The 25189-nt window shown below is 39.8% G+C and overlaps 1 protein-coding gene across 3 annotated transcripts in view; it reads left to right on the top strand.

The window, feature by feature from the left end:
- PDE10A (phosphodiesterase 10A) overlaps positions 1–25189 on the top strand; it is a 519247-nt gene that overhangs the window by 465381 nt on the left and 28677 nt on the right. For all 3 annotated transcript variants that reach the window (XM_077289174.1, XM_077289173.1, XM_077289175.1), the window contains exons 7-16: positions 2758–2913; positions 3504–3554; positions 3765–3823; positions 7859–7910; positions 12036–12178; positions 12297–12389; positions 14606–14792; positions 15045–15187; positions 16168–16251; positions 24886–25036. In XM_077289174.1, coding sequence (XP_077145289.1) covers positions 2758–2913; positions 3504–3554; positions 3765–3823; positions 7859–7910; positions 12036–12178; positions 12297–12389; positions 14606–14792; positions 15045–15187; positions 16168–16251; positions 24886–25036 — 1119 coding nt within the window. The remainder of the gene's footprint in view (positions 1–2757; positions 2914–3503; positions 3555–3764; positions 3824–7858; positions 7911–12035; positions 12179–12296; positions 12390–14605; positions 14793–15044; positions 15188–16167; positions 16252–24885; positions 25037–25189) is intronic.

Here is a 25189-nt window from a genome sequence, read left to right as displayed (position 1 = left end):
GAGTATAAGCCGAAACCCCTAATTTTGCCACAAAAAACTGGGAAAACGTAATGACTCGAGTATAAGCCTAGGGTGGAAAATGCAGCAGCTACCGGTAAATGTTAAAAATAAAAATAGATAACAATAAAAGTAAAATTAATTGAGACATCAGTAGGTTAAGTGTTTTTGAATATCCATATTGAATCAGGAGCCCCATATAATGCTCCATACAGTTTATGATGGGCCCATATAATGCTCCATAAAGTTCATGATGGGCCCATATAATGCTCCATAAAGTTCATGATGGGCCCATATAATGCTCCGTAAAGTTCATGATGTGCCCATATAATGCTCCGTAAAGTTCATGATGGGCCCATATAATGCTCCATAAAGTTCATGATGGGCCCATATAATGCTCCATAAAGTTCATGATGGGCCCCTGTAATGCTCCATAAAGTTGACTATGGCCCCATAAGATGCTCCATAGAAAATATCCCACATGTAATGCTGCATAAAGGTTGATTATGGCCCCATAAGATGCTCCATAGAAAAATATGCCACATGTAATGCTGCATAAAGGTTGATTATGGCCCCATAAGATGCTTCATAGAAAAATATGCCACATGTAATGCTGCATAAAAGTTGATTATGGCCCCATAAGATGCAGTTTATGCTGATATGATTAACCGTACTGTATATCTACTGCAATAAAAAAAATTTTTTTTAAAAATGACATACTCACCTCTCGTCGCTGCCCGCTGCTCCTCAGCATCCCGTCTCTCTACAGTGACTGTTCAGGCAGAGGGCAGCGCGCACACTAAACACGTCATCGCGCCCTTTAACCTGAACGTCACAGCCAGAAAAAACGGAAGACTGAGCACCGCGGTGGAACGGGGACAGGTGAATATCGAATGAATGCTCACCCTCCCCCGTCATATTCACCTGCTCTCGGCAGGATGGTCTCCGGGCGCTGGCAGCTTCTTCCAGTGTTGAGCGGTCACTGGTACCACTCATTAAAGTAATGAATATGTGACTCCACCCCTATGGGAGTGGAGTCACGTCCATATTCATTACTTTAATGAGCGGTACCACGTGACCGCTCAACACTGGAAGAAGCTGTCAGAACCCGGAGACCATTTGTCAGTGAGAAGCAGGGACCACGCCGGGAGCGTGAGTATGATGTGACAGCTGAGGCTCTCCCGCTGACCCCCTGGGACAATGACTCGAGTATAAGCAGAGAGGGGCACTTTTAGCCTAAAAAAAGGGCGGAAAATCTCGGCTTATACTCGAGTATATACGGTATTTGAAATTTGACCTATGAATAAGGAAGTTTACTTCTAAAACGCGTCACTTGTTTGATGACCTGTATTCACAATAAACATGGAGTTTCTTAAGAAGGACGGAGTGCTGGCTTTTCTCTTGTTGGATTATATTGACAAGCTCTGCTCAAGCTGCCGAGTGCCTTGGATGAACCCATTATAAGAGTGGTGAGCTGTTTATTTCTTTACATTGTCTCTCTATATAGTCCGCTTGTATAAATTTGCCATTTGTGCACAGTGTAAAATTCACTTCAATGTGCTAAATTCGGGTATCCAGCATCTCAAGTTATTGTTCATAGCATTGCGCATATATGATTATACATATGCTGGTCAAGGCTCCTGACATACATATGAATGAAATATATCCATAAGACTATACACCTGACAGGTTTGCAACCACAGGGTTAGTGTCACGACTCTGTTGCCAGGTATACCAGGATTAGGGGCTCATTCTCTGTCCCTAACGCTAGGGGCACCCTAGCTCGCCTTGTTCCGCAGATTTCTTCTGATAGTGACGATACCGGCACCATGCACCTTGCCTTAACTCCTGAATCCGCCCTTGGTCTGTACCCTCAGTCTGTACCCTTCCCCCACCCAGGGAAGAGGGGAGTAGTAGTGTACCGTAATACACCAACCAGACTAAGAAGGTAATACAAATAGGGATTACGAAAAATACCAATCATACAAATATACAGTACTTACACATATAACAGAGGAATGCATCGGGGAGTGGAGGATGGGGTTAAACCAAAGTAGGAGAAGAAAGAGAATTAGCACACAGCCAAAACCTAGCAATAGTCACAGATAAACCCACCAAAAGCATTTTCATTTAATAACAAACAACAACCTCCAGCTATGCAGAAAAAGCCAACTATGACTATGAGTGCTAGCCAGGACCCTGATTTTATATAGGAGATGGGAGTGGCTAATGGTGCACAGCTGAAAGCCTAGACATCGGAACGTTTCCAGAAGCTCTCTACTGAGCAGATTAACCCCTGCAATGCTAAAAGAAATTTACACCGTTTAATAAGAAGGTAAAGTGCTTCTAATCAGTGCAGGAGCAGGAGAAATCGGACGCTGCGGTCTTCTGGCTCCTCTCTGTCGCGGTAAACTCGTGTCAGTTGCTTCTATAAGTTAAGTGTTTCGACATCACAATGGAGCATATTTCTCCAGCCATATGGTCAGAGTTCTGGCATGCTGCGCAAACAAACTGTCTAAAACACATAATAAATTTAGTGCAAGTCATGTAAGACAGTTTTTCCAACTTGTCTGATGAGGTGTAGCCTCTCCTGAAAGCTGATTTGTTGGAAACAAAACACTATCTTACAACACTGTGCCAAAAAAAATGCAAAAATGCTCCAGAATTGTGGCTCACAATACTGACACAAAGAAAGCCACCTAATAGGTGGTGTAATCTTTACATTAAGGTAACATGTATCAAACCAACTTCTTATTTTAGGATGAAAGGTTTCCAAAAGGTACTGGACTGGACTCAGGGACTTGTATACAGTCTGTTCTTTGCTTACCAATAGTTACAGCAATTGGCGATCTGATTGGAATTCTGGAACTTCATAGGCATTGGGGAAGGGAAGGTTTCCGCTTGTGTCACCAGCAGGTAAGCTTTGTGTAATATTGGATGCCATAACGGTAATGCAGCTGGAATTTGCAGAGTTCAATATATTGACTTGTTATAGTCTTGTAGTAGTATTTGCATCAAGATTGAATGTACAGCTGCCTGCCTTTATAACTTGGCAGAATAGGTTCACATGACTAAATGCTACGTGTATGCACTGTGATGTTAACAATGGGAAGATATCGCTCTTAGAGGGGTTCCTTTTATGACCATCCATAGCTTGTCAAGCCTCCCAGAATTAGCCATAGATAAGTTATAAATTGATAGCCAAAGCTAGCACAATATACAGCGTATACTTTGGTTATAGTGCACCTGTCTGCCATTATTTGGGCTGATTGTGTCCATGCTCATCAGCTGTAATGCCTGACACAGCACTGTATCCTGAGTAGGTGACATTTGACTCATCCCAAGTGTCACAATATAATAACTATTGCTGCTGTAGTGTGGTCACTTTCAGTCTAATACAGTGTAAAATCGTAACCTATTAGTTCATTGATTTCTATTTTATGTCAAATAAGTTTCTCTTTTACTAATGGGATTTTTTTGTATATATTTTTTTTATTATATATAAGGTGGCAACAGCAAATCTTGCTTGGGCTTCAGTAGCAATACATCAAGTACAAGTAAGTACCCATGCTTCTTTCCAAGAATCTTGAATTTCGAGTATTTTTGTGATGGCACACTATTTTTATAGAGTGATTGGTGGAGATGGCTGGTGGCTCAACAAATATTAAACCTACAGTTATCGATCATGCCAGCAAGACACATCTATGATTTAATTACGGTAATCTGGAACCATTTTAATAATTTGTTTTCCTTTTACTATATGTTAGGTTTGCAGGGGATTAGCAAAGCAAACTGAGCTGAATGACTTTCTACTAGATGTGTCCAAGTAAGTACATCACTAATGCTTCGTCATTGGTTACTACAATACTGTAATAGTGGCTGAGTATTGCATGAAGCATGAATGAAGCCTTTGTTTTGGACCTAAAAAAAACAGAGGAAATATAAGGCAAATTGGACATAATTTCACACAAAACCCCCAAATTGGGCTGGACGAGATTGTTGGCTCCTTTCCAAAATTGTGGGTAAACAACGTTGTTTCAAGCATGTGATGCTCAAACCTGTGGCAAGTTACAGGTGTAGGCAATATGAAAATCACACCCAAGACCAGATAAAAAGGGGAGAAGTTGACTCAATGTTTGCATTTTGTGTCTGTGTGCCACACTAAGCATGAAGAACAGAAAGAGGAACTGTCTGAGGACTTGAAAACCAAAATTGTTAACAATCTTAAGGTTAGAAGTCCATCTCCAGAGATCTTGATGTTCCTTTGTCCATGATGCGCAACAAAATCAAGAAATTTACAACCCGTAGCGCTATATCTAATCTCTGTGGATGTTAACGGCAGAGAAAAAGTGATGAAAGGTTCCAACACTGTATAGTCTGAATGGTTGCTAAGCAGGCCCAATCAAGTTTCAAAGAAATTCAAGCTGTCCTACAGCCTCAGGTTGCATTAGTTTCAGCGCAAACTATCGACATTTGAATCAGATGAAACACTATTGCAGGAGACCCAGGAGGATCCCACTGCTGACACAGACATTAAAAGCTAGACTGCAGTTCGCCAAAATGTACGTAAGACCAAATCCTCCTGGGAAAGCGTCTAGTAGACAGATGAGACAAAGATAGAGCTTTTTGGTAAGTAAAGCACATCATTCTACTGTTTACTGAAGACGGAATGAGGCCTACAAAGAAAAGAACACAGTAACTACTGTCAATTATGGTGGAGGTTCAAAGATGTTTTAGCATTTGTTTTGCTGTCTTTGGCACTGGGTGCCTTGACTGTGTGCAAGGCATCATGAAATCTGAAGATTACCAAACTATTTTGGATCCCAATGTTAGTGCCCAGTGTCAGAAAGCTTGGTTTGCATCTTAGGTCATAGGGGACCATGACCCCAAATATATTTCAAGAAGCAGAGATCTTAAAATTGCTGTTGGGAGAAGGCACCCTTCAAAAATTAAAGTCCTGGCGCAGTTTGCAAAAGAAGAGTGGTACAAAATTCCTGTTGAGAAGTGTAAGACTCTGGTTGATGGTTATAGGAAGCGACTGACTGCAGTTATTCCAAATGGTGTGCAACCAAATATTGAGAGTGCCAACAATTTTGTCCAGACCATTTTTTTGTGGTTTTGTGTGAAATTATGTCCAATTTGTCTTTTTTCCATTTTTTTTTTCTGTTTTTCCAATACACACAAAAGAGATAGGCATGTGTCTAACAAAACATCTCTATCATACAGTGAGTCACATGTATGTTTATGTAGTGCAACAATTTTTTTTTCAGACCCTCAGAGAGTTCTTTGCCATGAGGTGCAGTGTTGAAATTTCAGTGACCAGTATGAGAATGTGAGAGTGAGAACACCAAATTTCCATGCCTGCTTCCAATTAACACCCGAGACTTTGTAACAATAATGAGTCACATTGAACCAGAGAGAGAAAATGGCTAATTGGGCAAAATTTGGTCAATTTCACTTAAGGGTGTCCTAATTTTTGTTGCCAGCTTTTTAGGCATTAATGGCTGTGTGTTGAGTTATTTAGAGGATACACCAATTTTACACTGTTAGGGCTCATTCCCACTTGCGATGAAATTGGATGAATGCAATCTGATTAAAAATCGGATTGCTTTCAGATTACTGTTATTCTATCATTGTGTGTTACAACTCGGATTGGATCATGATCAGACTGGAAAAAATTGCAGCATGCTGCGATTGTAATCGAAAATCGTATCACATTCCCCAATAGAAGTCAATGGGAGTGAGAAAAAAATCGAACGGCATTCAGTGCTGTCCCGATTTTTACATACCGATCTCCTTGGAAAAGCCTGCAATTCATCTGTCTCGTACAGTAAAATCACAGCGTGACACGTTAGAATAGAATAGATATATACACATAGAATAGATAGATATATAGATGTCAGTAACGCACACATATATGTGTGTATACATATTATATAGATAGAAGGAAAGCCAGCAATTCAGCAGCCACGTACAGTAAAATCATAGCAGGAGCTGACAGGCTACAATAGATGGATTACATACAGTATATACACATAGAATAGATCAATATATAGCGGTTAGTGACATATATAATTATTACATTGTGTGTGCAGCTTACTGTACGTGTATTTAATTAAAAGATTTTTCTAAAAAACATTGCATGGGCTCAGGCGTAATTTTCTTAATCAGCCTGACGGGCAACCATACAGCTTGTCATCCAGCAGAGACACTGAGCAGCATCTGCTACCACTGCCCATTGTCTTCCTGTGAACTCCTTTACCTGTCTGACAGAATCCGGAGCGTGAGAAAGTTATCATGCTTGCTGTGCTGTCAGAATAGTCCTGGGAGTTCACAGCCAATTAACTCACTTCACCTATCTAACGTCAGTACGGGCAATGCGCCCACCTAAATCTGCCAGTCAGCACCCAGCAACAGCAGGGAATTTTTTCTATTGTTCGAGACTTTCATCACTGTGATGGAACCTATCACAGTGATCAAAAGCCCAATAATTAGTAAATCATCCTTGTGTCATCCCCTTAGTCACATTAAATTTTATTTTTGAATTTTTATTTCTTTCAGTCTTTGACGTTACTGTTAGTTAGGGTTGGGATTAAGGTTGGGCTTAGGGTTTTTTTAGGGTTAGGTTTGTGCTTATGATTAACGTTAGGATTTGGCTGAGAGTTGGGGTTAGGGTTGGGTTTAGGGTTAAAGGGAACCTGTCAGCTGTTTTGGCCGCTATAAGATGCTATAAGAAACTTATTTTTCTTCACTTGCAGGTCGGATCGGGGGCTTATCTACAGCATTATAAAATGCTACAGATAAGCCCTGAAAGGCAGTGGCCGCATCTTATAGCAGCCAAACCTGTTGACAGGTTCCCTTTAAGCTTGTGCTCATGGTTGTGGTTGGGCTGAGGGTTGTGGTTGGTCTGAGGGTTGGGGCTGGGCTGAGGGTTGGGTGGGGGGTTGAGGTTGGGTGGGGGGTTGGGGTTGAGGGGTGGGCTTTATGGTTGGCGTTGGGCAACAAACAGGCAATCCATGCATGTGTTGTGGCTGAGGAGCAACTGCTAGACATGAAGCTGCGGCTACTAGAACATATTATTCGGACACACCGAAGACACTCGGTTATTACACAAGCATGCTCGGATAACACCTTAACCGAGCCTCTTCACTCATTACTATACTATACTACAGTGAGTAACTGTCCTTTTATTCCTAATATGATTAGTTATTCTTTTGTATGTGTGACTATAGTGTTGTAGAGTGGTATGATAGGCATGATACACTGCAACAGAGGAGTATTGCAGTGCAGTGTATATTAGAGGCAGGAGAGCTAATAGAAGTCAGCAAATGGTATAAATAACAAGTAAAATAACTTTTAAAAGTGTTTCAAACTAAAAATAAAACTTTTTTTTTTTTTCTGTTTTTCAATTGCTTTATTATGTAAAAAAATAAAATAATGAAAATGTACTAATAACGTTTTTGTTAATGCTCAAAATATAAACTCATCATGTTAATTAACCGCAATAATGAAAGTCATTTTAAAGTGAAATAGATCTGCATGTTCATCTCCCATCTGAATAAATACTGAAAGTCCTGCTTGACTGACATCTACTCTGCCTGAAATCACACAGCATAGTGGCCATCAGTCAAGCAGGATGAGGTAGTACTGGGTGGGGAATAGAGCTGGAGTGACAGAGGCTTCAGATCTTTCATAACTTTTGGAATATCACTTCAGTCGCAGATTTCTCATAAACGGAGGGACGGATTGGCCATGTAATGGTATTGCTAGAGTTGTGAAATCATGCTAACAGATTCCCTTTTGTTATGTCTACTTGAGTTATGTCTACTACACTCTGAAAATAGATTTTCTTCTTTTACAGAACATATTTTGATAACATAGTTGCAATAGATTCTTTACTTGAACATATAATGGTAAGTGAAAATGCAATTTATGTACTACTCTTTAGATCATTCTTTTAAATTGTTCTTAATACCAAATTATTGATTTGTCAGATGATGTCCCTTAACGCGAGTGCTGGTGACAGTCCATACTTAGAATATGCTGTAATTAGCGGCTAACTAACTTGACCCATTTGTCAAACGAATAATTTGGGAAAGTTATGAAATACTCTATACATGTCTGTTCTGTTCCTGATCTAAGGAACTGGGCTTTTAGTTGAGATGAATCTGTGCTGCACTTAATGTACAAGGTCAGTAATGACCAGTGCTGTGGAGTCGGGATCCAAAGTCAACGAAATTGAGGAGTCTAAAAGAAAAGGGAGAAGTTCCAGCTCCTTTAAAATAGAAGCACTTTATTGATCCATATAAATCTCCATAGTTGGCATGAAATCCTTGTATAAAATGGATGCCAGAATGTCAGAAAAAGAGATATGAGCGACGCGTTTCGATTTAAGCAGATCTTTATCACAGCTTGACTGAGTGTCCAACTCTGAAGTCTTTTCTAATATTTGACAGCCTATCACAACAGCTTGTTTGATCACATGATTTTAATTAAGGTCCTAATCAATGTCAGAATTTGTGCATAGCTTTTTGTATAGGCTGTACATAACATTATACAATTCCATACAATTTTACATCCTTTATTAAAATAATGGTACATTATTAATAATGGTACATTATCTCAGTTCTCTTATTAAGGCCACTAGGATATCTAGTCTCCAAATTATATATCCAGAATGCCTCTTGCGTAAGGAGGCGTCTTTTGACATCTCCCCCACAATGAGGCTTTTTTACTTGTTCTATGCCCTGGATTTTCATGGCTGAGGTGTCACCTGCATGGTGAGTAGCAAAATGTTTTGCTACCATGGAAATGTTGCGATTACTTATATTGAAATTAGCTGTATCCCTCAGGTGTTCGGAGATCCGGGTTTTCAGTTTCCTCGTAGTGCACCCTATGTAGGTTAAATTGCAGGCTGTGCAGTCTATCTTATAGACTACATGTGCAGTCTATCTTATAGACTACATTAATTGTGTGACATTTAATGAATTGTCTTATGTGATATATTTGTGAGTTATTCGAATTATTGAACGTTTTACTTGTCAGAGCATATTTAAATGTGTTACATAAGGATGTTTCACACTTATAGAAACCTTTGCTTTCTAACCACGTTCTGGATGTAGATCTAGAAAGAAATACGCCTGGAGAGAACATATTTCCAATTGTCGGTGCTCTTCTGGCAACTACATTTATTCCCTCTTCTAATAAACCAGATAGAATGTTATCTTCATATAAGATTGGTAAACGTTTATAGATTATATATTTTATTTTGTTAAATTGAGGACTAAACTGTAGACATATATAGAGTTTCTTTATTTCATGATCTTTCAATTCCCTTTCTTGCCCCTTTGGTGCTACTAGACTCTCTCTCTATTTTTCTTTACTATATTCTGTGCTCTTTTTAGAGACTGTTCCGGATATTTACATTTTCTTAATCTTTCTTGTAATTCATTAAATTCCCTATTCATAGCATCCTCTCTGCTGCAATTCCTCTTTAATCTTGTATACTCTCCCACTGGTATTGATTTTATAGTGTGTCTAGGGTGACTACTGGTGGCATGTACGACAGTATTCCCATTGATGGGTTTAATATGCGTTTTACTGATAGTGTAATTTTCTGTTCCTATTAATTCTAGACTGAAGAATGATATTTGATCTTTATTATGTTTGAAGGTGAATCTGATGTCATAGCTATTTGAATTGATGTGTTCTATAAATTTAGGTATGGTAGATACATCCCCCCCCCCCATATTATGAGGGTGTCATCGATGTATCTGCCATACCAAACTAAATCATTATAAAAATGATTATTCACAGAGAATATATATTCACATTCCCAATATACCATAGTCAAATTAGCTAAAGAGGGGGGGAGTATTTAGCCCCCATGGGTCCGCCTGTTTTTTGCACATATATTATATCATCAAAAGAAAAAATATTGTGGTTAAGCAAAAAAAAAGTAACCTGTAACAAAAAATTCTTCATATCTTGCGAATAGTTACTAAATTTGTCAAGAAGGAATTGTAGGGCTTTTATGTCTAGGTCATGAGGTATACAGGTGTACAATGACACCACGTCACAGTATAGCCAATAAAAATTGCTTTGCAAAATTTTTTCAAAAAAAGTTTTTAGCACTTCTCTTGAGTCTTTTATGTATCCAGGTAGCCTCAATACCAACGGTTGCAGAAGCGAGTCAACCCATTCACAGAGATGTTCATTCATAGATCCTGATCTGGATACAATCGGTCTCATTGATGGTATTCCACTGCTCTTAAGTACTTTGGGGAGTCCTCAATTTAACCAAATAAAAGATATAATCTATAAACGTTTACCAATCTTATACAGGAAAGATATATATCTTGGTACCATGTTAGCCAGTGGATAGAAAAATATTTAGAATTGAGTCCTCAGTAGTTGATACCTTTTAATGGCTAACTGACTGGCTAACATCAGTCTATGCCTGATGAAGAGACCTGAGTAGTCTCGAAAGCTTGCAGTTTGTTACCATCTTTTCAGTTAGCCATTAAAAGGTATCAACTACTGAGGACTCTCAATTCTAAAAGTTTTTCCACCAATCTTATATGGAGATAACATTCTATCTGGTTTATTAGAAGAGGGAATAAATGTAGTTGCCAGAAGAGCACCGACAATTGGAAATATGATCTCTCCAGGCTTATGTCTTTCTAGATCTACATCCAGAACGTGGTTAGAAAGCAAAGGTTTCTATAAGTGTGGAACATCCTTATGTAACACATGCAAATATGCTCTGATAAGTAAAACATAGTTACATAGTTACATAGTTATTAAGGTTGAAGGAAGACTGTAAGTCCATCTAGTTCAACCCATAGCCTAACCTAACATGCCCTAACATGTTGATCCAGGGGAAGGCAAAAAAAACCCATGTGGCAAAGAGTAACTCCACCATGGGGAAAAAAATTCCTTCCCGACTCCACATACGGCAATCAGACTAGTTCCCTGGATCAACGCCTTATCAAGGAATCTAGTGTATATACCCTGTAACATTATACTTTTCCAGAAAGGTATCCAGTCCCCTCTTAAATTTAATTAATGAATCACTCATTACAACGTTCAATAATTCAAATAACTCACAAATATATCACATAAAACAATTCATTAAATGTCACACAATTAATGTAGTCTATAAGATAGACTGCACAGCCTGCAATTTAACCTACATAGGGTGCACTACGAGGAAACTGAAAACCGGGATCTCCGAACACCTGAGGGATACAGCTAATTTCAATATAAGTAATCGCACCATTTCCATGGTAGCGAAACATTTTGCATAGAACAAGTAAAAAAAGCCTCGTCGCGGGGGAGATGTCAAAAGATGCCTCTTTACGCAAGAGGCATCCTGGATATAGAATTTGGAGACTAGATATCCTAGTGGCCTTAATAAGAGAACTGAGATAATGTACCATTATTGTTAAGGATTTTAATAAAGGATGTAAAATTGTATAGAATTGTATAATATTATGTACAGCCTATACAAAAAGCTATGCACAAATTCTAACAGTGATTAGAACCTTAATTAAAATCATGTGATCAAACAAGCTGATGTGATAGGCTGTCAAATATTAGAAAAGACTTCAGAGTTGGACACTCAGTCAAGCTGTGATAAAGATCTGCCTAAATCGAAACGCGTGGCTCATATCTCTTTTTCTGACATTCTTGCATCCATTTTATACAAGGATTTCATGCAAACTATGGAGTTTTATATGGATCAATAAAGTGTTTCTATTTTAAGGAGCTGGAACTTCTCCCTTTTCTTTTACTTTCCTGATCGCTGCACGTCCACTAAAGAAGGAGTTCCGCGCACCTGTGGCTGTCGGTGAGCTGGCTGAGGCTTTTGCCTCTCACTTTATTTTATTCAAAATTGAGGAGTCGGTGGTTTGACTTAACGACTCCACCTCCCTGGTTTCAAGTAGAGGCCAAGTTTGAGAGGGTCTTCTTGACCAAATTACATATTTCAAGTTTCTATAATACTCACAAGACACAACCATGTCTTTTCCTTGCAGATATATGCAAAGAACCTGGTGAATGCAGATCGCTGTGCACTCTTTCAGGTAGACCACAAAAACAAAGAGTTGTATTCTGATCTTTTTGACATTGGTGAAGAGGATGAAGGGAAGCCAGTTTTCAAAAAGACCAAAGAAATTAGGTGAAGGAACAAATATTGGCTTAAATGTTGGATGTACATTGGTTTGTTGAGTTTTAGCCTTTGTCTATTTTAATCAGTTTTGCTTGTTTTTTTTTTCTCTCTTCTTTGCTACTTATAGATTTTCCATTGAAAAAGGTATAGCTGGTCAGGTTGCCAGGACTGGTGAAGTTCTGAACATTCCTGATGCCTATGCAGATCCACGCTTTAATAGGTGATATAGATGTATCCTATATACGTGATTGATTTATTTATGAATAGAAGTTATTTTTACAATCGTACAATGCATTAGTTAACCCTTTTATGACCATGTGACTTAAATATGTCTCGCCTGGTCACATGGGGCTGGTTGTGTTACATAGCTAGCAGTTGCCTATAATTGCCACAATCTGTGCTAGCTCGGACTGCTGCAGTTTAACCCCTAAGAAGCCACTATCAATAGTTAACGTAGACTTTAAATGGTTAGATTGTGGGAGTGCACGTCCTTGCCGCAAATGTGGGTTCATAAGAAAATCACAAGATTTTAAATATAAGGCTATACTGAAGTATTGCAGTGTATTGTACCTGTAATCAAGAAATTGCGTGTTCAAGACACTTAGAGAGTAAAAAAGAAATTAAAAAAATAGTGTATATAAAAATATATAAAGATAGGCTTATGTTTCCCCACTTTCCTACTTTTTAAATGAAAACAATTTAAAAAAGAGTTAATGTTTCTTCTGTTGCTAGATCCAGTAAAATATTGCAATATTTATTCAGCACAGTAGATGTCGTGAAAAAATTAATATTAAATTAATTTAGAGGCACATATACCATCCCCCAAAGTACCAATAAAGGCCCCAAACCTCTGTTATGCTGACAGCGGAAAAAAAAAGCTGGGCGTACGCAAATATGGTGACACAAACAATGTTTTTATTTCTGTATTAGGATTGATGATATCATTACACAGTGATCATGAAAGGGTAATCTCCGTTTAACATGAATACTCTGCAGACCATATATGTGTGTGTTCTGTTCAAATCCTCACCAGTGACATTCTTATTGATTGTAGCCATTGACCTTTCCATTTGGCCCAAACCGCCATAACCACTTCTTCCATCCCTAACTCATCCCTGCACAATTTCACACACACATATCTTTGGCTTACTTCTATTTCAGCCCCCTCCTTACATTCCACAACGTCTACACAATTAATTTAATGCATAATCCATGACCTAAACAGAAATAATGCCCCCTCCGTGTCCTGTACAGTAATTTTAGCTTCCTGCTGTGCCACACACAATAACTGTGTCCCCTATGTGCCCCTAATTCTCCTTCTTCTTCTTCCCTCCTGTGCTTTCCAATAATAACAATCTCCCATTGTGTCTGCTTACAATAATGCCACCCCTCCATTTTATCTTGTAATAATGCCCCTGCGCAGGGTTGTACATAGAACTCACAGGGCCCAATAGCAAAAATGTTATCAAGGCAACTAGACACAGTCACAGAAAGGCATGCCCCCGAACGATTAAAGGCCCAAAGAGGGATATGTATTGCGGCTCTACCAGTTATTTTTCCCTTACTGAAGCCCCTTAGTGGTCCTACCCACTATTATACCCCTTCTATGGCCCTCATAGAACATGATGCCCCAAAAAACACCCCATCACAGTTTGATGACTCCACACAGAATGGTGTCTCCACATTTCTCCATCTACCAGATGTTGTGTGATGGTTACCACAGCCAGCAACATGGTGTGATGGTCACCACAGCCACCCACATGGTTTAATGGTCACCACTGCCCCCCACACGGTGTAATGGTCCACACAATCTGCCTCTTATACCTAAAAAAAAAATCCTTATACTCACATAATTCAGGCTCATCTCCACCATATCCTCATCGATCTATCCTCATCGATCTCGTCTCACAGTAAGCCGGCGTGGGCGGTGAAATGTGCAGACATCCGATGTGTGGTGCTGCCTCAAGCAGGCTGGCAGTATCTTGCGTACTCCTGATTTCCAAAGACATATTGATAGGGAATTTAGACTGTGAGCCCCATCGGGGACAGCAATGATAATGTGTGCAAAACTGTAAAGTAATGTGGAATATGTTAGCCCTATATAAAAATAAAGATTATTATTATTATTTTTATTAAGTGATGGAAGAGGGAATCACTTTGTTCTTTGCCACAGCTGTTAACATTACTGGCATCTTGAGGATGCTGACACTGTTAAAAGTGTCACAAATCACAATCAAATCGGACAACAACTGGATCAGCCTATTTGGCATTCCTTTGCCTGATGGCCAGTCCAGCCTTGGATGAATAGCTTAGAAGAATAGATATTATTGATCTATTTTTTTTTCCTAAATATGTACGGTAATTGGCTATTAAAAAGATCTAGAAACTTCTTGTATGGTGTATGCTTAGTATTCTGACATTTTTGTATTTCTGCAGAGAAGTAGACCTATATACAGGTTATACAACGAGGAATATCCTGTGTATGCCTATTGTAAGCAGAGGGAGCGTTATTGGTGTTGTGCAGATGGTGAACAAACTAAGTGGAAGTGCCTTCTCTAAAACAGATGAGAACAACTTCAAAATGTTTGCTGTTTTTTGCGCTTTAGCCTTACACTGTGCAAATGTGAGTTGGTGTACATATTCTTGTCTAATTGTAGAAAATGTCATGTATTTTACCCTTGTGATTTTATAACTGAAATGGTTATTAGACTAGTCTTAGAAACTCTGGTTACTGTAACTCTATGCTAAAATTACTGTATCTGAGTGTAGTCTCCGACCTGAAGACCGAGGGCCACTGATGTAGCTGTGTTCTGCATGTCCATGGATTGTCAGCTGACTTTTTATATTGTGCTTTTTGTTTTCTTTCGTACTTTAGATGTACCATCGAATACGCCACTCTGAGTGCATTTACCGGGTGACTTTAGAGAAATTGTCTTATCACAGTATTTGTACTTCAGAAGAATGGCAGAACCTGAAGAACTGTATCATTCCAGCACCTATTTGTAAAGAAATAGAATTGTGAGTAAAGGCTGCAAAAATGTAAACAGAAGAAAATAACATGCAGAAGGGGACGGGGGTTTTACTTTTATTTTGCTTTAGTGGGTCTATAGCCAGGAATGTCTTCTAACCGAGACTGATTTCCTGGGTCTTGCTCCATTGATACTCGGCAGACCACAGATTTTGTTGGGTGCAGAATACCTTGTTGAAGTATTCTGATACCAAGCAAAATACCCTGCTTGTTGATCCTAGACTGTGAATCATGAAGCAAAATAAAACTTAGATCCCATATGTTTAGTTTTATTCTTTTCTGTCTTATGCTCTTCTTCTCGTGCTTTTTTTTTCTTTCTTCTCTCTGTTCTGAAGAGGCAATTTGCGTATTTAATTTCCCAGAGGAGCACGCATGGCGTATAAGTCTCCTCACTCTGACAGGTCAGGTCTGGCTTGTCACTCTCCACAAGAAGAAACGTTAGACCTTTTTTTTTTGTCACATACTTTTTTACGTGCTGCTTCTTGTGCTGTCACACTCTCACTTTCACTCTCATAAAATATTCACCAGCATGTTCTACAGTACTCTATAGAAATACTGAAAGGAAGTGAATGGACCACCACCAGAGAGTATAATCCTTAAAAGTTATATCTTTACGGTATTTAATAAATCAGAATAACAATACATCAGGAAAAAACTACTGGACACTAAAACATGAAACACTGTTTTTCATATAGGCAACATTCTGCCCTTTCATGTTTTAGTGTCCAGTAGTTTTTTCCCTGATGTATTATTCTGATTTATTAAATAAAGATTTAACTTTTAAGGATTATACTCTCTGGTGGTGGTCCATTCACTTCCTTTCAGTGTTCCTATGGTCTCTTTGAGTTTTTCGTCCTTGATATTTATTGTTGAGACCTTTTGTGTTTAGTACTCTTTAGAAATATGGACACGTATAGCTACAGGCGTAAGAAAATATCTACATTATTAAAATATGTATTTTTTTTTTTAGATACCACTTTGATATTGCGCCATTTGAAGAACTATGGCCAGCCATTTATGTGTATATGATACATCAGTCTTGTGGTAAAACTTGGTAAGATAATATAGCAGCAGTAATATTATTCTGAGAATGATTGTATTGTACAGTAACTATTTTGTGCTATTTATGGCTATGTGACAGACACACACACACACACACACATATACATATATATAATATATTATACACATATATATACAGCAGGTGAAATAAGTATTGACCACATCAACTCAACAATTTTCTCAGTAAATATATTTCTAAAGGTGCTATTGACATGAAATTCTCACCAGGTGTCGGTGATAACCCATCCAATCCACACAGGCAACAAAACCAAACCATAGCTGTCCTTAAATTAAGTTGTGTAGTAATGAGAAACAACACAGGGAAAAAGCGTTGAACACATAAAGAAAGATAGGCTCAAAAGGTTCCAGGGACTTCTGTTGGTGCCATAATCCAGAAGTGGACAGAGCATCATTTCACTATAAGCCAGGCACAACCAGGTGCTCCCTACAAGATTGCAGGCTCAGGAGTGAAAACTATTTTCAGAAGAGTTGTCCAAGAGTCAAGGACCGTCTGTGGACAGCTACAGAAGGACCTGAAATAGTCAGGCATAATTGTTTCAAACAAAACAATAAGTAATGTACTCAACTTGCATGGCTGGTATCCACGCTCCCCACGCAAGAATCCATTGCTGAACAAAAAACATGTTCAAGCGCATTTAAAGATTTAAACAACATTTAGACAAGCTTGTGAAACACTGTGAGAGTATAGTCTGGTCAGATGATACCAAAATTGAACTCTTTGGATGCCATAATGCACACTATATTTGAGGTTAAAAGGCACTGCATATCATCCCACTAACACCATACCAACAGTGAAATTTTCGAGGTGGGAACATGATGATGTCAGGCTGTTTTTCACCATACAATACTGGCAAATTTCATGTACCGTATATACTCGAGTATAAGCCGAGATTTTCAGCCCAAATTTTTGGGCTGAAAGTGCCCCTCTCGGCTTATACTCGAGTCATGATCGGTGGTGGGGTCGGCGGGTGAGCACTGTCATATATTCACCTAGTCCCGGCGTTCCTGTCGCTCCCCCTGCCTGTCACACTGTCTTCGGTGCCGCAGCCTCTTCCCCTGAGCGGTCACGTGGGACCGCTCATTAGAGAAATGAATAGGCTGCTCCACCTCCCATAGGGGCGGAGCCGCATAATTCATTTCTCTAATCAGCGGTGCCGGTGACCGCTGACAGAGGAAGAGGCTGCGGCACCGAAGACCAGCTGTCTGAAGGAGCGGGACGCCGGGAGCAGGTAAGTATGACATATTCACCTGTCCTCGTTCCACACGCCGAGCGTCGCGCCATCTTCCCAGCGTCTCTCTGCACTGACTGCAGGCAGAGGGCGCGATGACGCATATAGTGTGCGCGCCGCCCTCTGCCTGATCAGTCAGTGCGGAGAGACGCCGGGAAGATGGCGCCGAGGAGCTGCAAGCAAGACAGGTGAGTATGTTTTTTTTTTTTTTTTTATTGCAGCAGCAGCAGCTATGGGGCAATAATGGACGGTGCAGAGCACTATATGGCACAGCTATGGGGCAATGGTGCAGAGCACTATATGGCACAGCTATGGGGCAATGGTGCAGAGCACTATATGGCACAGCTATGGGGCAACGGTGCAGAGCACTATATGGCACAGCTATGGGACAATGGTGCAGAGCATTATATATATATATATGGCACAGCTATGGGGCAACGGTGCAGAGCATTGTATATATGGCACAGCTATGGGGCAACGGTGCAGAGCACTATATGGCACAGCTATGGGGCAACGGTGCAGAGCATTATATATATATATGGCACAGCTATGGGGCAACGGTGCAGAGCATTATATATATGGCACAGCTATGGGGCAACGGTGCAGAGCATTGTATATATGGCACAGCTTTATGTGGAGTATCTATGGGGCAATGGTGCAGAGCATTGTATATATGGCACAGCTTTATGTGGAGCATCTATGGGGCCATAATGAATGGTATGGAGTATCTATTTTTAATTTTGAAATTCACCGGTACCTGCTGCATTTTCCACCCTAGGCTTATACTCGAGTCAATAAGTTTTCCCAGTTTTTTGTGGCAAAATTAGGGGGGTCGGCTTATACTCGGGTCGGCTTATACTCGAGTATATACGGTAATTAAAGGAAGAATGAATGCACACATGTACTGAGACATTCTTGATAAAAATCTGATACCATCTACCAGGTTGATGAATATGAAATGAGGGTGGACATTTCAGCAGGACAATGATCCCAAACACAGCCAAGGAAATTCTCAATTTATTTCAGAAAAAGACAATATTGCTGCTAGAAAGGCCTAGTCAATCACCTGACCTGAATCCAGTAGAAAATGTATGGAAAGAGCTAAAGCTCCGAGTTTATTGGAGTCCACAGGACCTTCAGGATGTGAAAAGTGTTTATGTGGGAGATTGAGTCAAATCACACCTGAGCAATACATGCAACTAGTTTCTCCATACAGAAGGCGTCTTGAAGCTGTCATCACCAACAAAGGCTTTTGTATGAAATATTAAATACGTTTGAGTGTGTTCAATACTTTTTCCCTGTGTTACTTCTTCTTCTTATTATTATTATACATAACTCAATTTATGGACATCTGTGGCTTGATTTTTTTGCTCGTGTGGATTGGACAGGTTGTTATGGACATTTGGTGAGAATAGTTGACCTGACTTTAATCTTGACTATATATTGCATACAAGGAATGCTAATTGTCCAGCGACTCTCTCACACCCGATTCCTGGTGCATTAAAGTCACAATCCATTGGAAAGATATGCAGTAGGGCACTAGCCTTGTAAAATTGTGCTAGTAAATTAGGCACAGCTAAAAGAATAGCATTGCTGGGACAATAAACACCTCACAGTGGGTGCTGGCTGCTGATCCTTGCGACTGCGTTCTTCTGAAGCCTAGCACGAGGCTGAAAATCTATGGCTATTTTATTGATCACACCCAATCTGACAACTGGAGTGGAGATATGCTGCTGTATTTTAAGCTGGAAAATTTCTGGGGCCAGCAAGTAACATGCTCTTGTCCTATTACGGTAATTAATTTCCACATGCACACAATGCTTTCAGAGTGTTTGGTTGTCTGTACATCTGTTTTGCTGGACATGGACAAACATCTCTTCACAACCAGAGGGGCTGGACAACCCCTTGAAATTACCTCTAGAATTTGACAGATGCACAGAAAAATGAATGCAGGTGTGGGGCTTTAGAGTCAGTCAGGTATGTCTGCTCACATACAGCTATGAAATGAAAAGCATTACTGGACCATGAAGCCCTGGTGTCTTTAGAAAATGTTTATTTTGGGTCATTCCACATCAAGTGGACCAGTTTTAAAAATCGTCCCCACTCGACCTTCTCCGATTTTGCTGAAAATTTATAAGGATGTACATCTGTTTGAAAAGAGGTTCTGTAAATTTTTAGGGCCAGATCTCAAATACATTGGGCACTGTTGACCTTTCATTGGAGGTTCAACCAAGCCTGCGGCTTCAGCTAAGAGGATTTTGCAAACTTTGGCACATAGCCATTAGAGTTCTATACTGGCTATGATGCTGAAATTTGGCATACTAGCTCAACTTTTGCTGCTAAACACGATAAAATTATTACCGGCTATGACAAAACAATATTTTGGCCACAATTTTGTGTCAAAGTAGCTTGAAAAACGCGTCGCATAAAATTTATGCCAAACTTTGCCCATATATAACTCAAGACCAAAAACCAATAGTAACTGGTGCTTTGCCCTGTACACCAAACATCTACATGACTTTGCATTGCTGTAATATCACGGTCAAAGCATATGTATTTATGGAAATATTCACACCCACATATGATGAAAAACTTAAAAAAACTGAATTTTACCTATTTTTAGGTCAAATTTCTCAAAAAGGGTACCCCTAAAATATATTAATTCTGATATCATTAGAAAGAGCACATTTTTCTCTACAAGGATCATTGGGTTTTTTTTTTTTTGGAGTTTCTCAGTTTAAGAAATGAAAAATGCCACTGAACATGGTGTTATTTATTAATACGCAATGAATGGTAACTGCACTATTCAAACCCTTGCGTTGGTCCATGGTGGTTATACCACAACCAATTCCCTAAGAATTGGTATTATAATCCTATTAAGAATTGTAATAATGCTGTCTTTCGAGAATTGGCAGCCCCATCGCCTAGGAGCCATGGCCGATAGCCATGCAAGGCGAGCCTCGGGCGGTCTCTTTATCGCAGGTTCCGAAGCCTGAGGGTGGGTGTCTTTGCCTAGGATCCCAAGCCTAATATTGGGTATCTTTTGTTGGTTCCCAAGCCATAATGTTCAGTCTAAGTGGTCTGGAATTGTTGCTGAATTTGCAACATAATCGGTTCAGAGAAGCTGTATTGTCGGCCCATTGCTGTCTAAAAAGGTCCAAATCTTGACATTGGCACCTAAAAGTTGGTCCATTAAGGCTATATCAGAAGAATTCGGTGTCTCTGAACGAATGGTCAAACAAGCTCGAAAGCTTAAATGTGAACATGGGATCTTAGCCTTACCTAGAATCAAGTGTGGCAAGAAAGTTTCTGAGGAAGTGAAGAAAAAGGTGCAGGCATTTTTTGAGGATGATGAATTCAGTCGAATGTGCCCTGGTAAAAAAGACTATGTATCAGTGCGAATAGCAGGAGAAAAAAAGCAGATGCAAAAGCGGCTATTAGGCAACGTTCACATTTGCGTTGTGCGCCGCAGCGTCGTCGCCGCAACAAAATGCATGCGTCGTGCGGCCATATCTTTAACATTGGGGCCGCATGGCGCCGCATGTACATGCGTTGTCATGCGTTTTGGTGCGTCGTACGCCGCATGCGGCGTTAGGGCGCACCTGTCAGGGCGCGGCAAACGCAACATGTTGCATTTTTTTTGCGGCGCTGACTTTTTAAAAAACGCATGCATTGTGTTTGCGTCGCTTTTGCGTCGTCGATGCGCCTTTTTTCCCATTGATTTGTATTGACAACACAGACGACGCAAGTACTTGCGTCGTGGTGCGTTGTACGACGCATGCGTTTTCCAATAAATATGCAAAACATTGTATAGATTTTGGGGGGGCGCATGCGGCGCAAAACGCAGCGTTTTTTGTTCAAAACGCAACTGCGTTTTTGTTTGCGTTGTGCGTTGCGGCGCCGACGCTGCGGCGCACAACGCAAATGTGAACGTAGCCTTACTGAGCAATATGAGGGAAATGTTTGTTGCCTATCGGGATCGGAATGGCCCTGAAATTGGATTTTCCAAGTTTTGTGAGCTTCGGCCAAAGTGGTGCGTAACCGTTGGATCTGCTGGAACACATTCCGTTTGTGTGAGTACCATTCACCAAAATGTCAAACTAATGCTTGCAGCATGCCCAATCAATGATGACTACAAAGCGCTCATATGCAAAATGATCTGTGGAATTGAATCCAAGGACTGTATGCTTGGCCGTTGTGATAAATGCCCGGGTCCTGAAGTTTTAAAAGAATTTCTAGTCAATGTGTTTGTCAACAGTGACCCTGAAGATATTATTGAGTTCAAACAATGGATTCACACTGATCGAGACACGCTTGATGCCAAACAACTGACTATAGAAGATTTCATTGAAGAATTGGTTTTGAAAATTTCTAAACTTTGTAGCCATCACTACATCAGCAAGCATCAAAGTGGCTATCTGAAAATGTTGAAGGAAAATCTGAGACCTGGAGAGCTTGTGATCCTTATGGACTTTGCTGAAAATTACTCATTTATTGTTCAAGATGCCATTCAAGGTTTCCACTGGGAAAATAGTCAAGCTACAGTACACCCATTTGTAATTTACTTCAAGGAGTTAAATGGTGAAGCTGCGCAGAACATCAGCTTGTGCATAATCAGTGATTGCTCACGACATGACACAGTTGCAGTCCACACTTTCTTAACAGTAATTGTGGAGTATCTCAAGACTCTCATCTATGGGATTCATCATATCCTCTACTTCAGCGATGGATCTGCAGCCCAGTACAAAAATTTCAAAAATTTTCTCAACTTGTGCCACCACAATGCTGATTGCAATATCAGCGCTGAATGGAATTTTTTTGATACCAGTCATGGAAAGTCGCCCTGTGATGGGATTGGAGGGACAGCAAAGAGGTTGGCAGCTCGTGCCAGTCTTCAACGCCCAACTGAAAACCAAATACTGACCCCGGTGGATTTATTCAACTTTTGCAACGAGCAACTGCATGGAATCAAGTTTTTTTTTGTTCCAAAAGAAAAAATTGGCGAAATACGGGTAGTTCAAGAGGAAAGGTTCAAAGATGGACATACAATTGCTGGAACAAAAGAAAATCATCAGTTTGTGCCAATTGATGACAAAAAGATTCGCATTTCAAGGGTGTCAAATGACCCATCATCTTTCATTGCCCATGTAGATAGATCTGTCAGATCAGAAATGCCTTTTGTGCCAATTGCAAACCTCCAGCCAGGGCAATACATTGCCTGCATTTACGATAGGAACTGGTGGATTGGAAATATTTCTGAAATTTCAGTCGACGAGCATGATGCATTAATAAATTTTATGCATCCTCATGGACCAGCTAGCTTCTTTCACTGGCCTGTGAGAAATGATACATGCTGGATTCCCGAGCAGTCAATCATTGCAATAATTCCAGCACCAGCTGCAACAGCAATGGGTCGACAATACAGCTTCTCTGAACCGATTATGTTGCAAATTCAGCAACAATTCCAGACCACTTAGACTGAACATTATGGCTTGGGAACCAACAAAAGATACCCAATATTAGGCTTGGGATCCTAGGCAAAGACACCCACCCTCAGGCTTCGGAACCTGCGATAAAGAGACCGCCCAAGGCTCGCCTTGCACGGCTATCGGCCATGGCTCCTAGGCGATGGGGCTGCCAATTCTCGAAAGACAGCATTATTACAATTCTTAATAGGATTATAATACCAATTCTTAGGGAATTGGTTGTGGTATAACCACCATGGACCAACGCAAGGGTTTGAATAGTGCAGTTACCATTCATTGCGTATTAATAAATAACACCATGTTCAGTGGCATTTTTCATTTCTTAAACTGAGAGACTCAAAAAAAAAAAAACCAATGATCCTTGTAGAGAAAAATGTGCTCTTTCTAATGATATCAGAATTAATATATTTTAGGGGTACCCTTTTTGAGAAATTTGACCTAAAAATAGGTAAAATTCGTTTTTTTTAAGTTTTTCATCATATGTGGGTGTGAATATTTCCACAAATACATATGCTTTGACCGTGATATTGCAGCAATGCAAAGTCATGTAGATGTTTGGTGTACAGGGCAAAGCACCAGTTACTATTGGTTTTTGGTCTTGAGTTATATATGGGCAAAGTTTGGCATAAATTTTATGCGACGCGTTTTCAAGCTACTTTGACACAAAATTGCGGCCAAAATATTGTTTTGTCATAGCCGGTAATAATTTTATCGTGTTTAGCAGCAAAAGTTGAGCTAGTATGCCAAATTTCAGCATCATAGCCAGTATAGAACTCTAATGGCTATGTGCCAAAGTTTGCAAAATCCTCTTAGCTGAAGCCGCAGGCTTGGTTGAACCTCCAGTGAAAGGTCAACAGTGCCCAATGTATTTGAGATCTGGCCCTAAAAATTTACAGAACCTCTTTTCAAACATACATGTACATCCTTATAAATTTTCAGCAAAATCGGAGGTCGAGTGGGGACCACTGGTCCACTTGACATGGAATGACCCTTTTGTTAGTAGTTCTTTGCTTCTTTTTCTTACAGACCAAGGTTCTCCTTGATAAATGTGTAACACAGTTGTCCTTTTTACTACATTAGTAGCACTGAATAAAGTAAATTTACCAGACATAAAGATCTTTCCAAGTTGTACAGTTTGTCATACCAATAACATAAAACCTAGCACAAGCAAAAAAATATAATAGTGTTTTTTGGGATTATTTAATAACCTTAGCGCCCAAAGGTGATGGACGGCCAACAGATGACATCCGCATCTTTGCCATGTTTGTTAAATATCTTGTATTATGCATCTTGCGATGTCTGTTTTCTGGGTATCTTTAACACTTCATTTTGCAGAGCAGAGCATTCATGTATTTGGCAGGGAGGTCCATCTGAATTTCCAAAAAATGGAAGATTGACATTTTCCAGATTAAGTAATTGAGTTAAATAAGGCAAAAGGTGGCAAAATTGTGACACTTTGGGCTCCGCTTGTGCACATTCCTGGCTGTCCTTATCTGAAAAGATGGACAAAGCCAAGAGAATTGCCTACTAAGCTTTTAAGTTTTTGCACCTGTTTGACAAGGTACTGCTGGAAAGGAGCACAAATGGATACCAAAATTTCATGGCTTAGGCCCCTTTTGCCTTATTTTATTTAATTACTCCATCGGGAATACGTCTAATTCACATTTTTCAAGGAATCAGACAGAAGACCTGAATGAAGATATGGACACACTAGAAAATGCAGTGCGAGCAGACCCTTAGAAACAAGTAAAAGAAGGACATGTGTAAATGGCCTAACTTATATGCCAGGATTCACATATCCAGTTTGGAAACTCCCGCCATAGAACACATAGTGCTGTCTAAATGTTAATTGATGACTAGTTTTGATTCCTGCATTGTTTTTCTTTGAAGCTTTGAACTTGAAAAGCTGTGTCGTTTCACTATGTCGGTGAAGAAGAATTATCGGCGAGTACCCTATCATAATTGGAAACATGCAGTAACAGTATCGCACTGCATGTATGCTATCTTACAACATAACAAAGAATTATTCACCGATTTGGAGGTAAGACATCATTTTCTATGTTTGCTCATATTGTGTATTATTTATTACAATTTACACACACCTAAACCCTTTTAGTGTGTCTTTAGGTGGGTGTTTATGATCTGCTTTTTAGCTTAAAATTACAAGGATTGAGGGTATAAGTGAATTAATTAC

The sequence above is a fragment of the Ranitomeya variabilis genome, chromosome 2, assembly GCF_051348905.1.
Source record: "Ranitomeya variabilis isolate aRanVar5 chromosome 2, aRanVar5.hap1, whole genome shotgun sequence".
Lineage (NCBI taxonomy): Eukaryota > Metazoa > Chordata > Amphibia > Anura > Dendrobatidae > Ranitomeya > Ranitomeya variabilis.
This window is presented reverse-complemented; position numbering and strand designations above follow the sequence as displayed.